Here is a 20,851-nt window from a genome sequence, read left to right on the forward strand (position 1 = left end):
AGTAGCACTAAAAAAATTACTCTTTTAAATGGCAATGTATATGCATACCCATGGCATAGAACTGCATAAACTCAGACAACATATCTCAAAGAATCTCCAGGTACTGAAGCAATTTTTTCATTAAGATCAGATGTTTTACAACATTCTTTTACACTTCACTGTTCTGAGCTCTGTGAACAGAGATGTACGGTTTTAAGACAACACCAAAATATGCTGTTTAAATCTGAGCAGTGATCTATTAAAAAGAAAAAGAAGTCACCTTTATCATAAGCATATAAGCAATCATATTATGCAGCAGTGTAGCTAACAAGCGGTCCTCATCATCCTCCAAACGCTTTCGATCATGTTCTCCCAGCGAAAGATACCTGCAAGAAGAGCTAGATCTGAAACAGACTCACAGGCATTCTTCATCCAATTCACTAAAGCACTGGCAGAGGACAGAGGACTATTTGTAAAGTGTATGGCAAATAAAACCTCCAAAAACACTAAGCCAAATGGGCATTTTCCATTAAAACACTGTGATCACTAATTAAACATTTCCATTAATTATTAACTAGTTGAAGTAAGTAGCATCTGCTTGGGGGAAAGTTCTCAGTGGTCTTCTGGGTTTACCCATTTCCTCTTTCTGCAATTGCAGCTCCAGGACAATTACAACTGCCAGAAGAGGAACAGACAACTCAGTACAAGAGCTACCTGCCTTTAGAGCTTAAATGCAGCTGCAAGGCAGAAGTAAACTGACAAAGGAAGCGCACAGGCACTCTCTTCTTCCAATAAGGTAAATAGTTAGTGGAAAAAGAAAGAGTTTTCAAACTAGCACCCCACAAACTAATTCTTATTTTGGCTACCAGATCCCATGTTATATGACAGCACGGGTGTAGGTAGTACAGCTGCAGGTTGTAGACAAAGTAGAGAATGATCAGATATTAACAAAGCTGAGGAAAAAAAAAAAACCAAGCAGATAGTGAAGACTGATGTCTTAGGAGGAGTCTAGCTTTAAGCAATCATGTGGATCTTTCTAGAGAGTGGTTCCCTCCTGTTTTTTTTGTTTGTTTCTTTTAACTACAAACTGTTAAGTAAAAACACCTATAAGTGACTTTGCATTTTGAGGAAGCTCAAAATGCAGTTTCTGAGGGCATTTAATTCTTTCACTTTATGTCAACACACTGCTATCTTCCTTTATTCCAGAATATAGTAATCTCATCACAGAAATCTCTTGCTTTTCTACTGATCTAGTCTATTCCATCTATTCATACTGTGATTATGCTTACATTACCCATTTCCCTGGAAATATCACCTCTCCACAAGAGTTAAAAAAATATATGTCAAAACTGAAGACAGTATTTCAGTATCAGGAGATACTGGCCAGCACAGAGACAAAAGTCTCACTTTGGAACAGTCAGGTATAGTAACAAGGTTTACAAAGTGACAACAGATTGTTCAGCAGAATTAAAATAGATTTTTTTTACTATCTCAGCCCCAGACGAAACATTGAGGAAGAAAGAGGTCTACTAAAGAACTTTACCTGTCAATCATCTCCTGAGGTCCCTGGTCCATCCCCATTCCTTCTCTCTCTAGCATCACAGCATCCAAAAAAGCATCTTCCCAGAACTGCATCTGGTCCCATAAAGTTGAACGCTCTTTGCCTATGCAATTTATACAAAAATTGAGCATTTATTCCATTTACTCCAGTCAAATACTTTAATTCCTTTTCCTTCCCACTCCTTGAAAATACCATAAGCCAACACACAATCCATATTTTAAAAAAAGTTACTTTTAAACCACAAGCAATATCACAACTGAAGAAAAGTGTAAAAGAGAAAACAAGACATATCTCTCATTCTAATTCATAGCATAATCTTTCAAACCCTTACAAAAAAGTACCTCTCATTTCTATTCTTTAAGGAGTGTATCTTCTTCCATATACTGTTAACACTGCCCAAAAGAGACAGGAATATCTCACACAAACACAGATCATGGCAAACACACAGAGAAGTGGAAAGATAAGATTATTACTCATAGAGAAGGTTTCCATTGCAGCATCCTCTAACTGGTCCCAGACAGATCCTTTATCCCTACCTGCACCATTCCAAGCAGGTAGGAACGATAAGTGGAAAGGATGAAAAACACAGGAAGAGAGAGCTCTTGATTAACAGCAAGTCCCGATGAAATACATTTCAAAAAAGCCAATATACTCCTAATTCAAGGATACACTCGAAGGCCGTTAGTATTCTGGGTTTAGTAGCCCTCTGTTCAATGACTTAAGCTGAAGGATATTTTTTCCAAGTTCAGTGATACATTTTAACCTTCCATGCATAGCTAAGTTCCTTCTCCCCTTTTTCCAACAGTTTAAAGAATTCATATTCAAGAACAGCAATAGACTTGGACAAACTACTTTTTATGAAAACTACACCAAACACACCCTCCTCCTCTTACTCTTAATTCAATCTCCCCAGCAAATCTTTGGCCTGATGGACCCTCCTATTTTACCAATATAGACAACAGTACGTGGCTAAAAACAGTCTCTGGGAATATAAAAATTCCAGTCTGCCCCAGACATGATGCCACCTGAACTTCAGTCTAAAAGATCCCCTTCCCGCAAAAATATAGTTTACCCAGAAGTCCTTCATAGAGATAGACACGTTGGTTCCCATCCTCTGGGCCTCTCCCTGGAGTACTGCCTTTGCTATCCTTCACACTCTGCTTCACATTGTGAGACTTTGCCTGAAAATAATACAAGAAGTGTCAGACAATTTAACTCTGTGCCCTGCAGGGCTGTTTCTTGCAGTTTGCAAGCAATACTTCATAGATGCTTCTGCCACAAATGTTCACAAAACAAATAAATTACTCTCTGTCCAAAGAGCAAAGTAGTACACTTAAAAGTCCAGAGTTGGTCAAAGGAAAAACAACAAGACAGAGAGATCAAAACACAGAGGAAGCAAAATGCTTCCCTGAAGGAAAACTGAGACAAAACAAAAAATGCAAATCACAGACTAAAGGAAAAAACAGTTAAACCTCTTCTGTCGTCCCCCATATTTCAGGCTTATGCAGTAAGTTTGCTCAAATTCTAATAGTAAATCTTTCCCACTGTTTAGGAAATAGCTGAACAGCACTGTCATTGTGCAGATTGTGAGGAATGGAGGAAGAAATACGCAGCCTTCTCGAGACTACACAGAAAACAAATATTCAAAAGCAGAATAAGATTACTTGAGCTCTATCTCACATTCAGACTTTATAGGTTTTTCTTTCATTTCCTATTCACAAAGGTATGACGTTAAGCAAATGATCACCTATCATCTGGTCTGCAGGACTGTGTGCTGAGACTGTCAGCCAGCAGGAACTGTGATAATAAAGCTGGCCCATCTATTTCTCTACCACCAGGTAAACTATGGTGCAATACCTGACATTCATCGTACATCAGGTACACCCATCATCTTTGTTCTAAATCTGTTGCAAGGGTTCTTAAAATTCCATTTAGTTTCATCCATTAAGTAGAAAAATGCAGAAAACTAAGTGTTTAAAAAAAAAAAAGTCTAACTCTTTAGTAACTGAGAAGACACCCTCTTGCTGCTAAATACACTGACATGGTTACATCATTTTCATGCTTTTAGAATAAATCTGCAATGAAGCACAATGATTTTGTTTGTTGCTTCAAATTAGAAGTAGAAGCCCTGTAAAGGCTTTTACAATTATCAGAACTATAAAATAATGAACACAGTGAGACCAATCAAGGCATTTCAAGTTGTTTTCATATTTGGCTGACAGCTTGATTTAGCCAAATGGAGTATATAATTATTTCCTTGCTAAGGTGTATATTAGAGGTTATACCCCATAATCAAGGACCTTAAAGAACAACATGAGCAAGCAGTGCTCTCAGATCATTTGAATTTTACTGCATATAGATATTCCAAATAGGAAAATATATTTAAAAGTTATGATTACACTTCACACAGGATTAATGTTTTAAAGAAACAGAACAGCTGCTAAACCTACAATGGGTCATCCCTTTCCTGTATCAAACAGCTGCTCCTAAGAAACAGGGGAATCCGTTCCTCTTAGGTAAGGTTGAACAATGCCCATTGATGTTGTTTTGCCTCTGAAGGGCAATTAAATGTCCATTTGGTTGAGAGAAATATTGAATGAGGGGGAATTAAACATTGCTAGAGCCTGTAACATGGCACGAGATGTGAATCTACTATTCTCAAAGAACAATGTATTGCACAGGAAATGAAAGGTACGTGGATCCATAAAAAACTACATCTTTCATATTTTAATATCGTAAGTCATTGCTGATTAAGCCTTAGAACAGAATCAGAGATCCTCTTCCACACATGCACACACATTGAAATTACTGTACAAGATTTAATTAAAACAAAACAAAAATAAAAATAAAAAAGGGAAGTCTGCAATGCCCTTACAAAGATAGAGCTAGTAGCGGAGTTTGTCTCAATTTCACTGTCTGACACAGTGCCTCTGGATCCTGTCAAATTGCCACCATTTTCCACACTTGGGCCGTCACCAGCATTGCTACTCAAGTCACTGTCTGCTCCTAACGTCTCTCCAGAACTGTTACTAACCTGTGGAGAAAAATAAAGCAGTTACCTTCAATAAACAAAGACACTGTAGAGAGAAAAATTGTAAAATGTTTCTTCTTAAGGCACAAAATAAGAAGCAGTAACTGAAGGACACGTTTGCCTTTTCTTCTTCAGTAACATAATCTTTTCATCAAATCCTACTCTCCAGAAAAAGATAGAGAGACTCAAAAAGCCCTTCAGAAAAACCATATAACAGTTTAGGTTGGAAAGGATCTGTTAAGATCATCTACAGATGAACGCCCCTGCTCAAGCAGGGTCAGCTAGAGTACGCTGCTGAGGACCATGTCAAGTCAGGTTTTTAAAATCTCCACAGATGGAGAATCCACAACCTCTCTAGGCAAACTGCTCCAGTGTTTGACCACCCTCAAACTAAAAAAGTGCTTTCTTGTGTTCAGATGGAATTTCCTGTTCTTTAATTTTTGTGTTGACTGCCTCTTGTCCTTGGGTACTACTGAGAAGAGCCTGGCTCCCTTACCTGATGGCAAGGAATGAAGGTATTTATACCGATTGATAAGATCCCCCCTGAGCTTTCTTTCCTCCAGGCTGAAGTCCCAGCTCTCCCAGCCTCTCCTCTCATGAAAGATGCTCCAGTCCCTTAATCATCTTTGTGGCCCTGAGGTGGACTCACTCCAGTAAGTCCTTATCCTTCTTGTACTGGGGAGCCCAGACCGGGACATAATACTCCAGATGCAGCCTCAACTGTGCTGAGTAAAGCAGAAGGATCACCTCCCTCAACCTGCTAACAATGTTCTTCCTAATACAGCCCAGAATACCATTGGCCTTTTCTGCCATGAGGGTGCATTGCTGGCTCACAGTCAGCTTGTCCACCAGGATCTCAAGATCCTTCCCCACAAAGCTGCTTTCCAGCCGGTCAGCCCCCAGCATGTACTGGTGCCTGGGGTTAATTCATCCCCAGATGTAGGACTTGGCATTTTCCCTGTGTTGAACTTCATATATTCCTCTCTGCCCAATTCTCCAGCCTGTTGAGGTCCCCCTGAATGATGGCACAACCATCTGGTGTGTCGGTCTCTCCTCCTGGTTTTGTATTATCTGCAAACTTGCTCTGCACCACCATCCAAGTCATCAGTGAAGATGCTGAACAGTACTGGCCCCAGTACTGACCCTGGGGATACAACACTAGTGACTTATCTCCAGCTGGCCTTTGTGCCACTGATCACAACCCTCTGGAGGCAGTTGTTCAGCCAGTTTTCAGTCCACCTCACTGTCCACTTACCTTACCCATACTTTGTCAGCTTGTCTATGTTACAGGAGACAATGTCAAAAGCTTTACAGAAGTTGAGGTAAACAACATCTGCTGCTCTCCCCTCATCCACCAAGCTAGTCAGCTCATTGTAGAAGGCTATCAGGTTGGTTAAGCACGCCTGCCCCTTTGTCAATCCATGATGACTAGTCCCATTCACCCTCTTGTCCTTCATGTGTTTGGAAACATTTTCCAGGAAGATTTTCTCCATTACCTTTCCCAAGGACTGAGGTGAGGCTGGCCACCCATAGCTCCCCAAATCTTCCTTCTTGCCCTTCCTGAAGATAAGAGTGGTATTTGCCATCTTCCAGTCTTCAGGAACCTCTCCTAATCACCATGACTGTTCAGAGACAATCGAGAGCAGCCTCGCAATGGCATCAGCCAGCTCCCTCAGCACATGTGGCTGCAACCCCTCAGGAACCATGGATTTATGTATATTCAGTTTGTTGAAGTGCTCCCTAGCCTGGTCATCCTCCATCAAGGGTAAGTCTTTCTTGTTCCAGACTTTTCCTCTGGTCTCAGGGGCCTGGGATTCCTGAAGGACAGTTTTATTGGTAAAGACTGAGGCAAAGAATGCCCCAAGTACCTCAGTCTTTTCCATCTGCCACCAGTTCTTCTGCTCCATTCAGCAGTAGGCCCACGTTTTCCCTAGTCCTTTTTCTTGCTGCTTATACTTGTAGAATCCTTTTCCTGTTTTCATTCACATTCCTTGCCAGATTCAACTCCAGGTCCATATTGGCTTTCCTAACCCTATCCCTACAAGATGAGACAGCAAATGTATACTCCTTCCGGGTCACCTGCCCCTGCTTCTACCTTTTGTATACTTCATTTTTATGTTTGAGTTCAGTTATGAGCTCTTTGCTCATCCACGCAGGCCTCCTGCTGCCTTTGCTTGGTTTCCTACTTGTCAGGATGGACCTTTCTTGAGCTTGGAGATGGACATACTTGAATATCATTCAGCTCTTCTAGACCCCTTTTCTATCTGGGGCAGTACAAAAAGGAAAGTTCCTTGGGTTTTATCCCTGGAATATGCCATATCAGATAACATGTGGTAGGGAGAAGGCTCATTCTTTTTTTACTGAATGCATTCCTGCTACCTTTTCCCTCTAGGCCGTACAGTTGATCGGAAAGCAAGCAGACATATTTTTATATGATTCAAGTGCTTTAAAGGTAATATATCAGAAAGTTTGTTCTTGTTTTTAATGCATCAAATGATCTGGCTTTTTTGCTCTCAGGTCACATTTTTGAACTTCTATTCTTTATAGATGGTTTATACACAACTAAGGCATATTTATAAAATTATTGCAATCCACCAGTTCCATAAATACACCAATATGTAGGAATATGTAACAGCAACAAGCACCATAGATGAAGGATGCAACCTGCTAATAAAGCACCACATATGTTCTGTCAGACATACATGCTTGCCACCCACTCAGAGGCTCTGGAGAGAGAACTCATAGACATACATTATGCATGCATGACACATGCAGCCATATCACACAAAATGTAGGCATGAAATGCCCTCCCACCCTATAGCAAGCAGTGAATCACATCAAGATTTCACTTTGGGTATATCCTACCACTGTGCTAACTTCAGAATCCTGGCTTGTACTTCGGACCATAACTGCTGGTCCTCCACTGGGAATAGAGTCAAAATCACTCTTCTGCAATCAAAACATAAAGGACAGGAAGAAAAGTCACATTAGTTTTTATCATAAGGAGAGAACACCACTTCCCATTCCTTTGGAGTCTTGAATCACATGCCTTATGCTTCCTCGGTTTATTTAGCCAGCCAAACAGAAACTACTGCCTGTATGTGAAAAAGATCATGGGATCATATAACTGAGTTCACAAAGATCAGTCCCTTACAGGAAGCAGGGAAGAAATTTTACCAAATGAGCCTTTCAAGAATGCTCAGACCTTAGAAGTCTTCCCACAGTTAAGCAGTGCGTAGAAGAATCCTCTTTCTTACCACATAAATAAAGCAAGCATAGAAGCCACTGACCTGAGAACCTGAGGCCAAACTGAGGCCACTGTCTGCACTGATTTGGGATTTTTTCTCATCCTTTTCTCCCAAATCAAAGGGTTTCACACCTTCTGTCCCTGAACAAAGGAAAAAGTAAATCATTACTGTACCAAGAAAAAACAGTATGGCAGAAAGCAGATGACAGACTGAAAGCAGGAACAGTACAAAGCAAACAAATTTGCTTTCTCATTCCTTTGATTTTTTTTTTTTTTTTAATTCCTTGGTACTGTAAACAACAAGGCCAGCAGGATACATCTGCCATTCTTCAAACGCTAGTTTGAATTTCAAATACTCCAAAGACATAGTCCAGGAGTCACTATCACTAAACAGTACCTTTGTTATCCATTCAAGAGAGAAATGAGGACAGACAAAGGTCAAGTAGCTTCCAGTTACAATAACACATGCAGAGCAGTTGCCATTGAACTCTAGGAAGCCAGATCCTTTATTCTTGGTAAAATAAAGAATACTTATTTACTTAAAGTCAGAATCCTTTTTTGAACCACTAATTTGCTCAAAGTCTTGGACTGAGTTTGTTAGGTTGCCTGCAGCAACTATCTAGGCAAAAATCAGGCAACACGTGACAAGAACATAAGCAGCGACAATTGGTGTTACACCAGTAAGAATTTCAAGGAAGAAGCTTGTATGATGCTGTACTTCACAACATTCCCCAATTACATTAACAAATGGCTCTCCAGAGTTGGCAATCACATAGGTCAGTAGTGAGAGAGGGAATCAGCAAGCCTTGAGTCATGCATTCGTTAACTCGCCGATCCGAAAACAAAAAAGGGGAAAAAAAGGATAGAGAACTTTATGTTCAATTTCCCATGCAGCCCTAGAACCATATAATCTATTGTCCTCTGATGGGATGGCAGAAGGAAAAGAGGATGATGGAGAGGTAGAGCCTGAAAAGAAATTTGGATAAGCACTGAACAAGGTAAATAATGAGGCAAGAAAAGAACGTGTTATAGACTGCACACAGAACATCACTACTCTCAGAAAGGGGAAGAGACTGAATGCAACACTTCTGCCATATCCATATCTGCCAACTATTCAGTAAAGGAAGACGTGATAAGCAGCTGGAATATTTGTACTATATACCCATGACTATATCCAGTATCTCTAAGCAAACAGTGCCACTATCTCTTATAACCACTGATTACAGCCACCTGGGAATTATGAACATGTTTGTATTATATGTAAATATTAGAGAGGATAAGACAGCGAAAAGGAAAGAAAAAGGGAAGGGAGGAGAGAGAGAGAGAGAAGGATAATATACAAAGATTTGTGGGAGTGAGTTTGAGATGGTATGTAAACTCATGAATAGCAAAGCCATAAGCGGGCTGTGCACACCATACCAGCTTACTAAACCACCAATTCTCATGTGAAGTGTTTTACAGAAAGCATTCTTCCTTTGTTATAGTTAGCTGCCTCTCAATCCATATGCCTTAGTTACTGTAAATCAAATCATCAAAGATTCTAACAAAGAGAAAGTATAAGCAAAATTTACAAAAAAGAAAAATAACTAAAAATATCCTTTCTAAGAATTTGGAATCTTATTTTCCACTGAAATATATATTGCTCACTTCTAGAGGTCTATTTCCACTCACTCAAATGGCCACCACTTTTAGTTCTGAATAATGATGCAGCAAAAAGTTTTATAGCTCATTACTACAGCAAGAATACTAAACTACAGCTCTGCGTTTTAACCAGTTTAAGAGCTCCCTGTCCCAAAACATAATTCAGATGTATTTCTGGCAACTCGACTTTTAAAGCAAGTGAAACTGACTGAAGCAGTTCAGGTATTTGACAGCTGTGGGCAATCCTGGTAACCGAGTTTAAGGAGCACAATAACCACAATCACATTGTTGTCACTATCAATTTACAGGCACTTACAAACCTCCCCTTCCCTTCTTTATACAGTTGTATGTCTAATACACATAAAACACTGAAACCTCAATTTATCCCTCCCAATGTAGGCACCTACCTGAAAGGCCCCGTTTGGGAGAGCAGATGTGTGCATGTGCTATGCGTCTGTCTCACACACACTCCTACCTCAGCAGAAAGCAATTCAGATCTTAAATGTAGTAAGCTGTACTGCAGAGGTGCCCCATTTGCCCCATTCTCTCTGAACTAATTCCAGATACTTGCTTGTATTTAACTGAAGTATTTAACTGAGGAGCATAAAACTAATGTAGCAAATCCAGACCTACTCAGAGTGTCAGGAATTTTCACCCGTTCCTCTTAGCTATTAATCCTCCACAACCTTCAGTTGTAAAAGGGGCATCAGCTCTGCAAAGTAGAAACTACTGTTATGGTTAGGAAACACCTACCACATCATGGTTATTATAAACTAGCTATTGTCCTAATGTCATATGTCTCTATTTACAACAGCGATAACCAAAAGAGCAAAACCTTGTACTACACCTGCAGAAAACATTCAATATTTTATTCAATATCATATTGCAATAGATGTTAAGATTTGTGTAGATTTAGACTCTGCAAACAGCCTCAGACTATTCCACTCTTCCTTTAATAAGGGATATAAAAACCAAAATCACGCTGATTCCTTACTATGAGGCTCTTCTCTAAAAGCCATCACTACATACAATTCTTCACATACACCTTCTCTCTCCCCCTCAAAAGTATTTCTTGTTGCAGACTGACTGTGGTCATAAAATGTTCATGGTTGATGACAGGTAACAAAATTTGCCATCCCACGGCTTGAAAGAATGGAGAATTCTTCATTCCAATAACACTCAGTCAGTCAATCAATATACTCATGTCAAAGACTTGTTAAGCAAAACTGGTCTTCAACTCTTAAGAAAGGAGATGGAATATCTTAAAATCTTTCCATATATATCTGATACAGTGAGGATGCAGAATATCTGCTTCCCCTTCTTTGAAGGCGGCAACATTCAGGGGAGGAAAAAAAGAAAGAAAAAAAAAGAGACATTTGAACACAATTTCCCCAAGGCAAACTGATCTGTTTGGTCTCCTCTATAATGCAGGCTTTCTTGATAGGCCTTTGTTCTTGTAGGCATAAAAACTGTATGCCATAGATGCAAGCTCACCCTGCACCTGGGGAGTTGGCAGTTATGGGGAGGCTGGAGGAGTCAATTTCTACGTTTTTTAATTTCCTTACTCATTTTTTCCAAAGATTTTTGCTTTTTCACTTCCTGGTGCTTGTTCCACAACTCTACCCAAGATGCATTGAAAGCAGGAGAGAAAGAGAAAGAGTCAGCAGCTGGTCAGACAGGTGAAAATGGGGAAAAAAAAACCTGAAACAAAAACCCCACCCCTTCATCAAAAAAAAAAAAAAAAAAAAAAAAAAGCAGAAATTTACGACAACTACTGAGTGAAGGGTTAATTAACACCATTTTACAAGAAATCAATGTCAGGAATCGAGCACTGCATCATCTCTCATTTACAGGATTCAAATGTTAGAGGTGACTTCATACAGTGAAGCAACTAAGGAAAAACAGCTATTACGAACACATACAATGCAATTGATCACCTTTCCTGAGAAAGGCCTTTAAGACTGTCAGATATTTATTCCCCCAAAACGTAGGCATCACAGAAGCTCTAATTAACAGAAATATTTTAATGGCTCTAGTTTATATCAGTGAAAGGAAAAGGCACAAAAACAGCAGCAGCAATTCCAAGTAAATTAAAACTGTAGGTTAACACAATATTTAACCAATATTATATCTTAAAAATCATCACAAAGTTTACAAGTACAAGAAGTTATTTTTGACCTGACAGCATTCTCAATAAATGCTTAGCTCTGCCTATCAACCAGTCCTACATGTAAAAAACTGAACTTCTCTGCATCCACTTGTTCCTATCAGGCTATAAAGAATGGAAAATAGGGAAGAAGAAAAATAAGCAAGATATCAGTCATGTTAATGCCAACTTCCAAAATTCAAATTAGGTCACAGCACTCCAAGTCAAGGAATTCCATAAGAGAACACAATGCAGAGAAAAGGAAACAAGTCTGAAGTCTGCATGCGCTCTTTTCATTTGAAGCTCAGCCCTGAGACAAAATAGTGATGAGGCACTTGCACTTTTCTGTCACTCACATTCCTCAACCCTCTGAAATGTGGTCATCTTTTCTGCTCAGAAACATCAGATCATTCCAGGTGCTGGCCTGCTGGCCAAAGGAAACGTTATAAGCTGACATGCTGAACTGACTCTGAACACTAGGCACTGTCCTGTCTCACTAATACAGTTAAAGCTGGGAATGCTGTGGAGGAACATACTCTTCGAAAAGCCGCAAAGGGAAGGAAAAAGAAGTACAATGCTCTTCTACTGCTCTTCAAGGAAACATGCTGAGCAACTAAAAGTTGCTCATACACTTGAAGTGTGTCAGAAACCCATCCCACCCTGCAAATGGCAGAAATTAGGGCAAGACAGGCTCTAAAAAAGTTCTATTTAGCAAAATCTCTACTGAAAAAAAAAATTTAAAAGGATAGTGTTACGATTGTGGAGGTAGGCTCCAAAGTATTATCATTAAACATATCAGGAGCAAGGCAAATGTAGCAAGGGAGAAAAAGCTAGACAGGCAGCTGCTAGCCAACTGGTTTCTATAGCTGCTTTGTGATTGATGGATGTTCCTTCAACTTTCATAAGTACACAGATGGATAGGATAAAATTGCTTATGGATCCAAACAGCATCCTACAGGCTTATCTAGCTGAGCACACTCTGACACAGATAACAATCTCTTTAAGATGTACTGAATTTGTTTGTTAAAGGGCTTTGAAAACATCTGGCCTCTTAAGGCCAGACAAAGTAGGTAGCACACTCTTTTCTGTTTAAAAAAAAAATGTCAAAATAAAGTGATCTGCTAGCATTAAACGATTATTTAAAAAGTAGTAATGGAAACTTCACTAAGTACTGACATTTTCATTAACAGTTACTGCATGTATGCAATAAAAACAAACGAACCACTAACTTAAAGTGGGAAACTACTATCAACTTTAAAGCCACCAGTGTCCTAACAAAAAGGCCAACACTACAGGTGATGCCCATGGACCCCAGAAGACAAGAACCCCAGAAGTAAGCAAATAATTGGTGACCTTTTAGGAAACAAAGTATCAGAAGTATTCATCTTCACAATGAATTTCCTAGCTAAGCAATTAGATATTAAAGCACAGCAAAAATCAAGGAACTGCTGAGGTTCAAAGGGACCTCTGGAGACCATCTAGTTAAACCTCCCTGCTCAAAGCAGGGTCAACTAGAGCAGGCTGCTGCAAGACCATGACCAGTCAGGTGTTTGCTGTCTCCACAGATGGAGAATCCACAACCTTTCCAGGCAATCCATTCCAGTGTTGGATCGACTTCACATAAAACCATTTTTCTCATGTTTAAATGGAATTATTTACACATTGTTATTTCAGCAACATGTAAATGTTTACCAAATGCTTCTTCCCTACAGAAGTTAGTTTGAATGAGAAAGTCTGCATTTCACTACAGAAGGAATTTCAGCCTAGCCACAACTAACTCTGGTCCTGTATATCCAAAGTATTGTCTTATACTGACACCTCCATAACAGAACATAAAAAGGAAGTATAATAGCCAAGCAGCTTTAAATTATCTTCCTGCAACACAAGAGAAATTCCCTTTACTTCTAGATCTCAAGAGTCAGATGAACATGGACACTACATTATTTTTACAGCAATTTCTTAAAGACTGACTTGCATACTAGTTCATGGTTCTTGGTGACAGACAAAACCAGTTAGAAAAAAAGGCTTAAAAAAAACCCATGAAAGTCAGTTGAACTTTGATCAGTTTTGGCAAAACCATATCCTCTTGTAACTTAGTTCCATAGAAGACAAGAGGAAATCACTAGAGCACCAGAACCACCAATAAGAATTTACCTGTTGCCTGTCCTTGAAGACTGTGAATTGTTGAAGCCTAATATTCTGGCAACAGTAGTTAACATATTAAGTAGCACTTCTTTTGTAAAGCACTTTTTATGATGCTCCACAAACCCGGACTGTCTGTTCTCTATGATTTCCATTTCTATGAAGCTTTAATTTCATCTGAGGGAAAGGAGTAGTCTCAGCAATCCAATCAGAAGATCTCTCTTCATTCTTTAAAAGAACGCTGGCCTAGCATCTGTTTCATTCTTAGTTGTGTCAGAAGCATACTTTCCTTTTTCTCTTTTCTACAGAAAATAAATTAAGTACCCAGAGAGAACCAAACCACTGAACTGAAATTCTGGAAATCTGAATCTCTTTTAGCTCCTTGATAGATTTTCAAATATAGTGCAAAACTACTTTCTGAGCAACTGCTTCCATAGATTACCTCTTGAAACAAGAAAGCAAATCAAGTCAGAGGGGTTCAGTATCAGTTCAGAAGGACTTGACACCACTCCACCTGCAGCTGTTATGTGGGTATAAGAATGAATGTCTGCACTCCTGCCATGTAACTGCCCAATACACACATTCTCTTGTCTTATGCCACATACTGCAGATACAGCCTCACAGTAGCATGCCGCTTTCAGAAGATCAATGTTTCATACAATGATTCCATTAAAAAGTTATTTTAAACAGGCTATAAGAAGCAATGGCTAAAATTTAACATGACATATTTTTGGAGTTGACAAAGAATTTCTCTCATATGCTGTTCATACTTTTCTCTTGTTTACAATCCACAGCAGGCTGGATCCAACCACAATATTTTTTTTCTTTTTTTTCCTTCCCCCCCAAAATCTCTAAAGCTCTTTTTAAGTAAAACAGTTTAAAGCCTACCTCTAACTTTTTCACAGACATAGGTAAAAGCTATACCAGCTAAGAAATTAAACTGGCAAAACTTTCAGTGACCAGCCTAGCAGATGCTGTTTAGAAGGACACGCATTCTATTTGCTATTGCATAGAAGGAAGATCCATCAGTCCTGCTCACTGAAACTGTAACACTACAACTAAAATCTTTTTGGTGGTTTTTATTATTAGCAACCAGCACATCCTGGGTCCCACTTCTATCAGGATGCAATCTAGATAATCCACAGGTAGTCAGCAATGATTAGAAAACTTCTGTTTCCTGTAGTCTCTTCCACAGTTGCCCTTTCCAAAGTCCTGCTGGCCCTGTTTCCCTTTTGCCATTTCCTGTTGCTTGAAAACATCAATCACAGAGCAAAAAATAAAGTTGTCTAAAGTGTAATGAAATTCAGAAACAATCAAGATTAGAAAGCTTCTGGGAGAAAACTGCCCTGGATAGTTTATCCAAGAGCAGAGTGAAAACACGTATGATTGTTCCTTGGGATCCAAGGTGTAAATGAAGCATGTTACAGCAGCAATGTAGTGTGTTAAAATGGAGAGAATGCAAATAGAACCGAATGCCAAAATAGAAGTCCCTCCTGCACTTCACATGCACCTCAATACACACCAATGGAAGCAATAAAATTTTCTTCCTTTAGACTCCTTGTGTCAAACTCCCTTGGCCCTTTGCCTGCAGGGCTCGGTGCCTTTGGCATCAGCTGAGGTACCGGCAGCTGCATCGCAGGTTTTGGCTCCACTCTTGGGGATGATGCAGGATCCTTGCCAACTGGAGTGATAGATCCGTCCGTTGGACTTCGTTTTCTCTTTTCTGGTTCTTTAAAGAAAAAAAAAGTGTTGGGGAAAAAAAAAGAACACCCAAATGTAAGGAAAAAGGAAATGAGAGCAGGAAAACGAAGATGAGACAGATGGTCTCACCTAAATCATTAAGCCTGGCACTGAAACAGCTCAGTCCCACATTTGTTCCTATAGGTCACCATGGCTTGCAGATAGTCTCACACACTGGTGGAAACAGTAGAGGAGAAAGCCAGAGTGCTGTTTTGGGGATACTCAAATTATCTCCTTCCTGTATGTTTGAAACCTAGGAATCATCTTTGACACAGTAACTGTAGTATCTCCTCTGCTGCGTTGTGCAAAATTACGCAACTCTGCCTAAACTACCAAGAATATCACTCCTAGAATATAAGCAAGCTCTTCTTGCAGTGAAAATACAATCATCTTTGACGGGTAACACTAAATGAAACTTCAGTTAAGAAAAAAAAAACCAAAAAACACAAAACAAAAAAATGTATCAGCTATAGCTCTTTCATCACTCTCTGACATTTCCTATAATCATATGTCCCCAAAGGCAGTTTGGATTATTTCTCTGTATCAAACTCCACAGTTTGAATTACAACAAAACTTTCAGAATAGAATAATTAAAATTAGGTTTTCCATAAAGAACCTCCTGCAATCCTGCACAAAGTGTTCCAACAGCTGATGAGGCTAATAGTCAAAATTTCATATCCTAATATCTACATCTGCTGTACCACTAGACCTTGTGATACCTTTGTCCAGTAGTTTAAAGATTCTGCTATCAACAACACCTTTCCATTTAGATAGTAACTAAAAACAATCGACACCTAACATTCAACAGACTGAACACCTCCATCCTTCAGAGCAAAAGCATTCTCCCAGTTCCTTGTAGGTTTTTTCAGAAAGCTCCTCAATTTTTCAAGGTGTGATGATCAGAACTGGAAGCACTGCCTCAGCTGTGGGTCCTGTTAGTGACATATCCAGAGACAATACAAATAGCTGCATCCCAAATCTATATTTCCAGGTTTACACAGAGCCCCTCTCCCCAGTTTTTACAGACACGGTAAACAGTGGGAAGTTCACACATAGCTGCCATTTTCAGAGAACTGCTTCCTAGGACATAGTTCCCAATCCTGCTATTACTGCCAACTATCCTTGTTCCTAAAAAAAGAAAAGTCCTTAGTTTGGCCATATTAAAATGAATTAATCACAACCATGCTTTATTGAGATTCAGCTTCCTTTAGACAAATAATCTATATCTGTCATGTCCCGTTCAAACAGTATGCATCATATGCAAACTGAGCAATTTCAGGATTACTAAACCACTACTACATGTTAAGTAACATTAAGAAGCAAATATTTCTAGAAATATCTAGATCAACTCATTGAAAACAGGTAAAACATAATAAACAGCTAAAATTTGACTATAGATCAAGATATCATGTAATAATGAGAGAACTCCTTCAAAGATGTATCAAGGCTTTAAAAGTTTATATCAAATTTTGTCTATTGTGACCACAATTAATTTACTGGGTAAACTCTACTACCATCAAATTACGGTATCTGGCTTTACATTAGAAAGACTTCACCCTAAAACCATTGAGTTTTACATCAGCCACTCTATAATTTTGCTTAGGATCAGTGTCAGACTAAAAGGCTTGTAATTACCATGATCAGCCTATTCCCCATATTCAAGACTGTAACACTAGCACAGCCTTCCTTACCTTCCTCAGCATTTTAACAACCACTGGAAATGAACACCTGTAACCCACATGGCATCTAAGCCAACTCATAAAATCCCTGATGCCAGCCACCCAGAACACCAACTATGAAGTGTTTAGAATCATAGACTAATAGAATGGTTTGGGTTGGAAGGGACCTTAAAGATCATCTAGTTCCAACCCCCCTGCCACGGGCAGGGACACCTTTCCACTAGACCAGGTTGCTCAAAGCCCCATCCAACCTGGCCTTAAACACTGCTAGGGAGGGGGCATCCACAACTTCCCTGGACAACCTGTTCCAGTGTCTCACCACCCTCACAGTAAAGAATTTCTTCCTAATAGCTAATCTAAATCTACCCTCCTCCAGTTTAAAACCATTACCCCTCGTCCTATCACTACATGCCCTTGTAAAAAGTCCCTCTCCAGCTTTCCTGTAGGCCCCCTTCAGGTACTGAAAGGCTGCTATAAGGTCTCCCTGGAGCCTTCTCTTCTCCAGGCTGAACAGCCCCAAGACTGAACAGTTTAGTAGATGTTACTCCTCTGCTACAATGAAATAAATAGCTTTCCATCATTTGAGATTACAGATGAGTCATATATTAAGCAGAGAGGTAGCTCTTTGTAATCTTTTGCTCTTTTCCTTACACATGCATTTTCCTATTTTGCATTAAGAATCACATTTTAAGAAAAAGCTGAAAAATAAAGAGGTATTTTTAGACTTTCCTCTCCAAGAGTATGCAGTGATATAAGAATCATTGTGTAATGCAAGGTGGTTGGTGAGATATGTGTCTTGTATGGTTCCACATTAGAAATATCTCCCTCCCTATTCAGGTTGTCTGCAATAACTTTCCAAGACGGTGGTTGGAACAGTGTTAGCTGAAGGTCCCACTCTCAGAATTTCCACTTCATCTGTAAAAGTCCCAGGTTTTGTATCTTGCTGCATAGTTTCCATTTTCAATCAAATATCAGTATGACCATTATTTTGCTTTGGTCCAGTTACATGTGTGCAAGAGAATGGTTTCAAGCTTTGTAAGGTTTCAGTAACAATGGTACAGTTCTCACCTATTTTGAAAGTGTCATAAAACCCCTGAAATGTCATAAGCCACAAACCAGCTACCTTCACAATAAGGATCTTGTTTGGTTCACAAACACTTTTCTTACCTTTGTTGTAATAGTGAGTATGTGCTATCTCTAGCAGGCCAAAAACACTGGCCATACCTCCCAGGCCAGCATTTGCATATGACTGCTCCAGGCTCAACACAGTGCACTTCAGCAAGTCCAGCATGCCTTTATAAACCTTGCGGCTGATCTCCTGCAATGAAAATCCCGTTAGTGTCGCTATTTCAGAAGTGAGAAGTAATTCAAGAACATAAATTCCAAAACTGCTGTAACATCAGTTTTTCGGAGGCAATTAACAAAAGCTTCCTATGAATTGAGCCTCAGTAGACACTAGGTATGAGACCCTACTGAGTTCAGCACTGACCACATCCTGTATGACATCCTGACGAGCATCTTCTTCTGACTGGATTGTACGATTCAGCTTGCTTAGTACAAAGACACGGAGCTGTTCACTCTCCAGCAGACGTCGGACTCTCTTCATGTTCAGCCAGCCAACACCTTGCCCATCGAGAACATTGTGTACCACCTCCTTCAGGAACTGCTGGTTCTCACTGATGGATTCAAGAGGAAGCAGGCAAAAGTTAGCCCTCTGCTTACCTTGGCTTGCACAGGAAGAGAGCTAATGCCAGGACACACATAGAAATGCATTTCCTATCAAGGCTAAGTTTCCAAGAAAAGAAGTTCAAATCTAGCTATGCCTGCTGCTAACACAACTGCACACAGCCCAAGCTCTGTTCCATAGGTGTAGTACCAAATATTTTATTTTGTCTGTTATTTCCTATAATAAGCCATAACCAGATTTTCCTCTAGTCCCTCTAGCTACCACTCTACTCCTCACCTTCACAGCACTCCTCAGAATCCATAGGAATCCTCTGTGCTACAACCTTCTCCCACAGCCACCTTGTCTGACCTGTAGGCTTTCCTTGAAAGAAGCAGCACAGCACTACTAATAGCACTCCTGTAGCAGCCTTGGCACGTGCACTGCTTCAGCTTGTTTTGCCACAGGGGAGGGAATGGTAAGAAGAAGGGAACTCCTGTGCAACCTGCTGCATTCTCCAGTTTGAACTGCAGTTATTGTTCTTGCTTGTCTCCCAACCCCAGTAGCTCAAAGTAAATTTCACTCTACCTATGACTGCTACATAAGAAAGGGAGGAGAAAGCACATGTACAGGTCAGGTAATGTTCACTTGCACCATTCTGAGTCCCTTCCCAAGGCTGAGAAAAGTGTTTCACTTGAATTCATGGAATCAAACTGCTTCATATGCCTCAGCTGATCCCCTGCATGGTGCATTAAAACTCCACTGGCTAGACTACCTTGTTCAGAACAGACTCAATTACAAAGAATAAATACTGAATTAAAGTAGGGACCTAGAAGTTTTTGGATCTCAGACAGAAAGAGGATACATTTTGGAGCACAGAAAAATACGTCTGTGCACTATTAACTCTAAAACCATCCCTATCGAATCTTCTCGGACCATAATACGTGCAAGCTTATGGCCATAGAAAAGTACTACGTAGTTTTCAACAGCTAGACTTCTGAGGAAACATTGGCCAAGTATGAGACCACTCTAACAACAAAAAACAAACACTCAAAAAGCAATCAAAAATACTACCTGGAATTGCTAGTTCGTCCCTGAGGCGATGGAGATTCTCTCTTCACTGTTGGGCTGTGCTTAATGACTGAAGACTTTTGATCCACAAGGGCTCGTCTGTTTCCTAAACAGGAGAAGAAACAGGATGAGAGGAAGGGGTGGGAGGAAAACAGCCTGATCCCAGGACAGTAACAAGCAATGCTAAGGTTGGCTAACACACCTATTCGGATTACAGGTAACAGACTTCAAACAAAATGGGAACTCCAAAAAAGCAGCAGCGTATATTATATTCTAGCATCACACATCGGCAGAAAACAGTAATGGGAGTAATGCAGAGAGAAAAAGAGAAGATGGTAATGGGAGCAGGAGGTGAAAGGCAGGAAAAGTTCGGCTGCTCTGCATGCAGTTCCACAACAAGAACCACCTTCAAATTAGTCACTATATGTAAAAGCATAATGCATTGGGGGTGACTAGTATAGATCATGTGGTGCTGGTTACCCAGTGAGAAAGGTAGCCCAAAGTCAGGCATAAGGAATGCTGGAAATTGTTGTATCATGCACAGCTCATGCTGTAGGGAACCCACCTTCATTGCTTACTGGGCCAGCTTCAGTAATAATCTCCATTATAGTATTTAACCCAAATACTGGGACACAAAATATACAATTAGTAGTGTACTACAATATCTACACTCCCCACCATCAGCATCAAAAGAATCCAACTATCAGCTTCTTCCCAGCCCTCCCTCAAAACAAAACCCAAATGACGCTAGAGCAAGAAGGATACTTGAAAGCCCAATACAACAAGGGCCAGTGTAATTAGTCTTAGAGATAGTGCTTGACTTGAAATTTGGCATCGTGGAACCAGTGTATTGCATCTTCAAGGACATTATTGCACACATTGTATTTCAAAGGCACTATCAAAAACATCTGCATCACTGAGGAAAAAATATCAATGGCTGTGCATGAAATA

At 39.9% G+C, this 20,851-nt stretch overlaps 1 protein-coding gene across 13 annotated transcripts in view; it reads right to left on the minus strand.

Annotated features, from left to right (window-relative positions):
* MADD (MAP kinase activating death domain) overlaps nucleotides 1-20,851 on the minus strand; it is a 77,746-nt gene that overhangs the window by 20,448 nt on the left and 36,447 nt on the right. For 2 of the 13 annotated variants that reach the window (XM_068400221.1, XM_068400219.1), the window contains exons 17-29: nucleotides 20,466-20,525; nucleotides 19,904-20,006; nucleotides 18,656-18,842; nucleotides 18,334-18,484; nucleotides 15,270-15,476; nucleotides 11,025-11,078; nucleotides 7,862-7,959; nucleotides 7,437-7,520; nucleotides 4,416-4,574; nucleotides 2,613-2,721; nucleotides 2,014-2,076; nucleotides 1,523-1,643; nucleotides 260-365 (exon numbers count right to left, since the gene is read on the minus strand). In XM_068400221.1, the coding sequence (XP_068256322.1) occupies nucleotides 260-365; nucleotides 1,523-1,643; nucleotides 2,014-2,076; nucleotides 2,613-2,721; nucleotides 4,416-4,574; nucleotides 7,437-7,520; nucleotides 7,862-7,959; nucleotides 11,025-11,078; nucleotides 15,270-15,476; nucleotides 18,334-18,484; nucleotides 18,656-18,842; nucleotides 19,904-20,006; nucleotides 20,466-20,525 (1,502 nt within the window). The remainder of the gene's footprint in view (nucleotides 1-259; nucleotides 366-1,522; nucleotides 1,644-2,013; nucleotides 2,077-2,612; nucleotides 2,722-4,415; nucleotides 4,575-7,436; nucleotides 7,521-7,861; nucleotides 7,960-11,024; nucleotides 11,079-15,269; nucleotides 15,477-18,333; nucleotides 18,485-18,655; nucleotides 18,843-19,903; nucleotides 20,007-20,465; nucleotides 20,526-20,851) is intronic. The other 11 variants (XM_068400226.1, XM_068400223.1, XM_068400225.1 and 8 more) reach the window with 6 other exon arrangements.

This window comes from Nyctibius grandis, chromosome 4 (genome assembly GCF_013368605.1).
Source record: "Nyctibius grandis isolate bNycGra1 chromosome 4, bNycGra1.pri, whole genome shotgun sequence".
Lineage (NCBI taxonomy): Eukaryota > Metazoa > Chordata > Aves > Nyctibiiformes > Nyctibiidae > Nyctibius > Nyctibius grandis.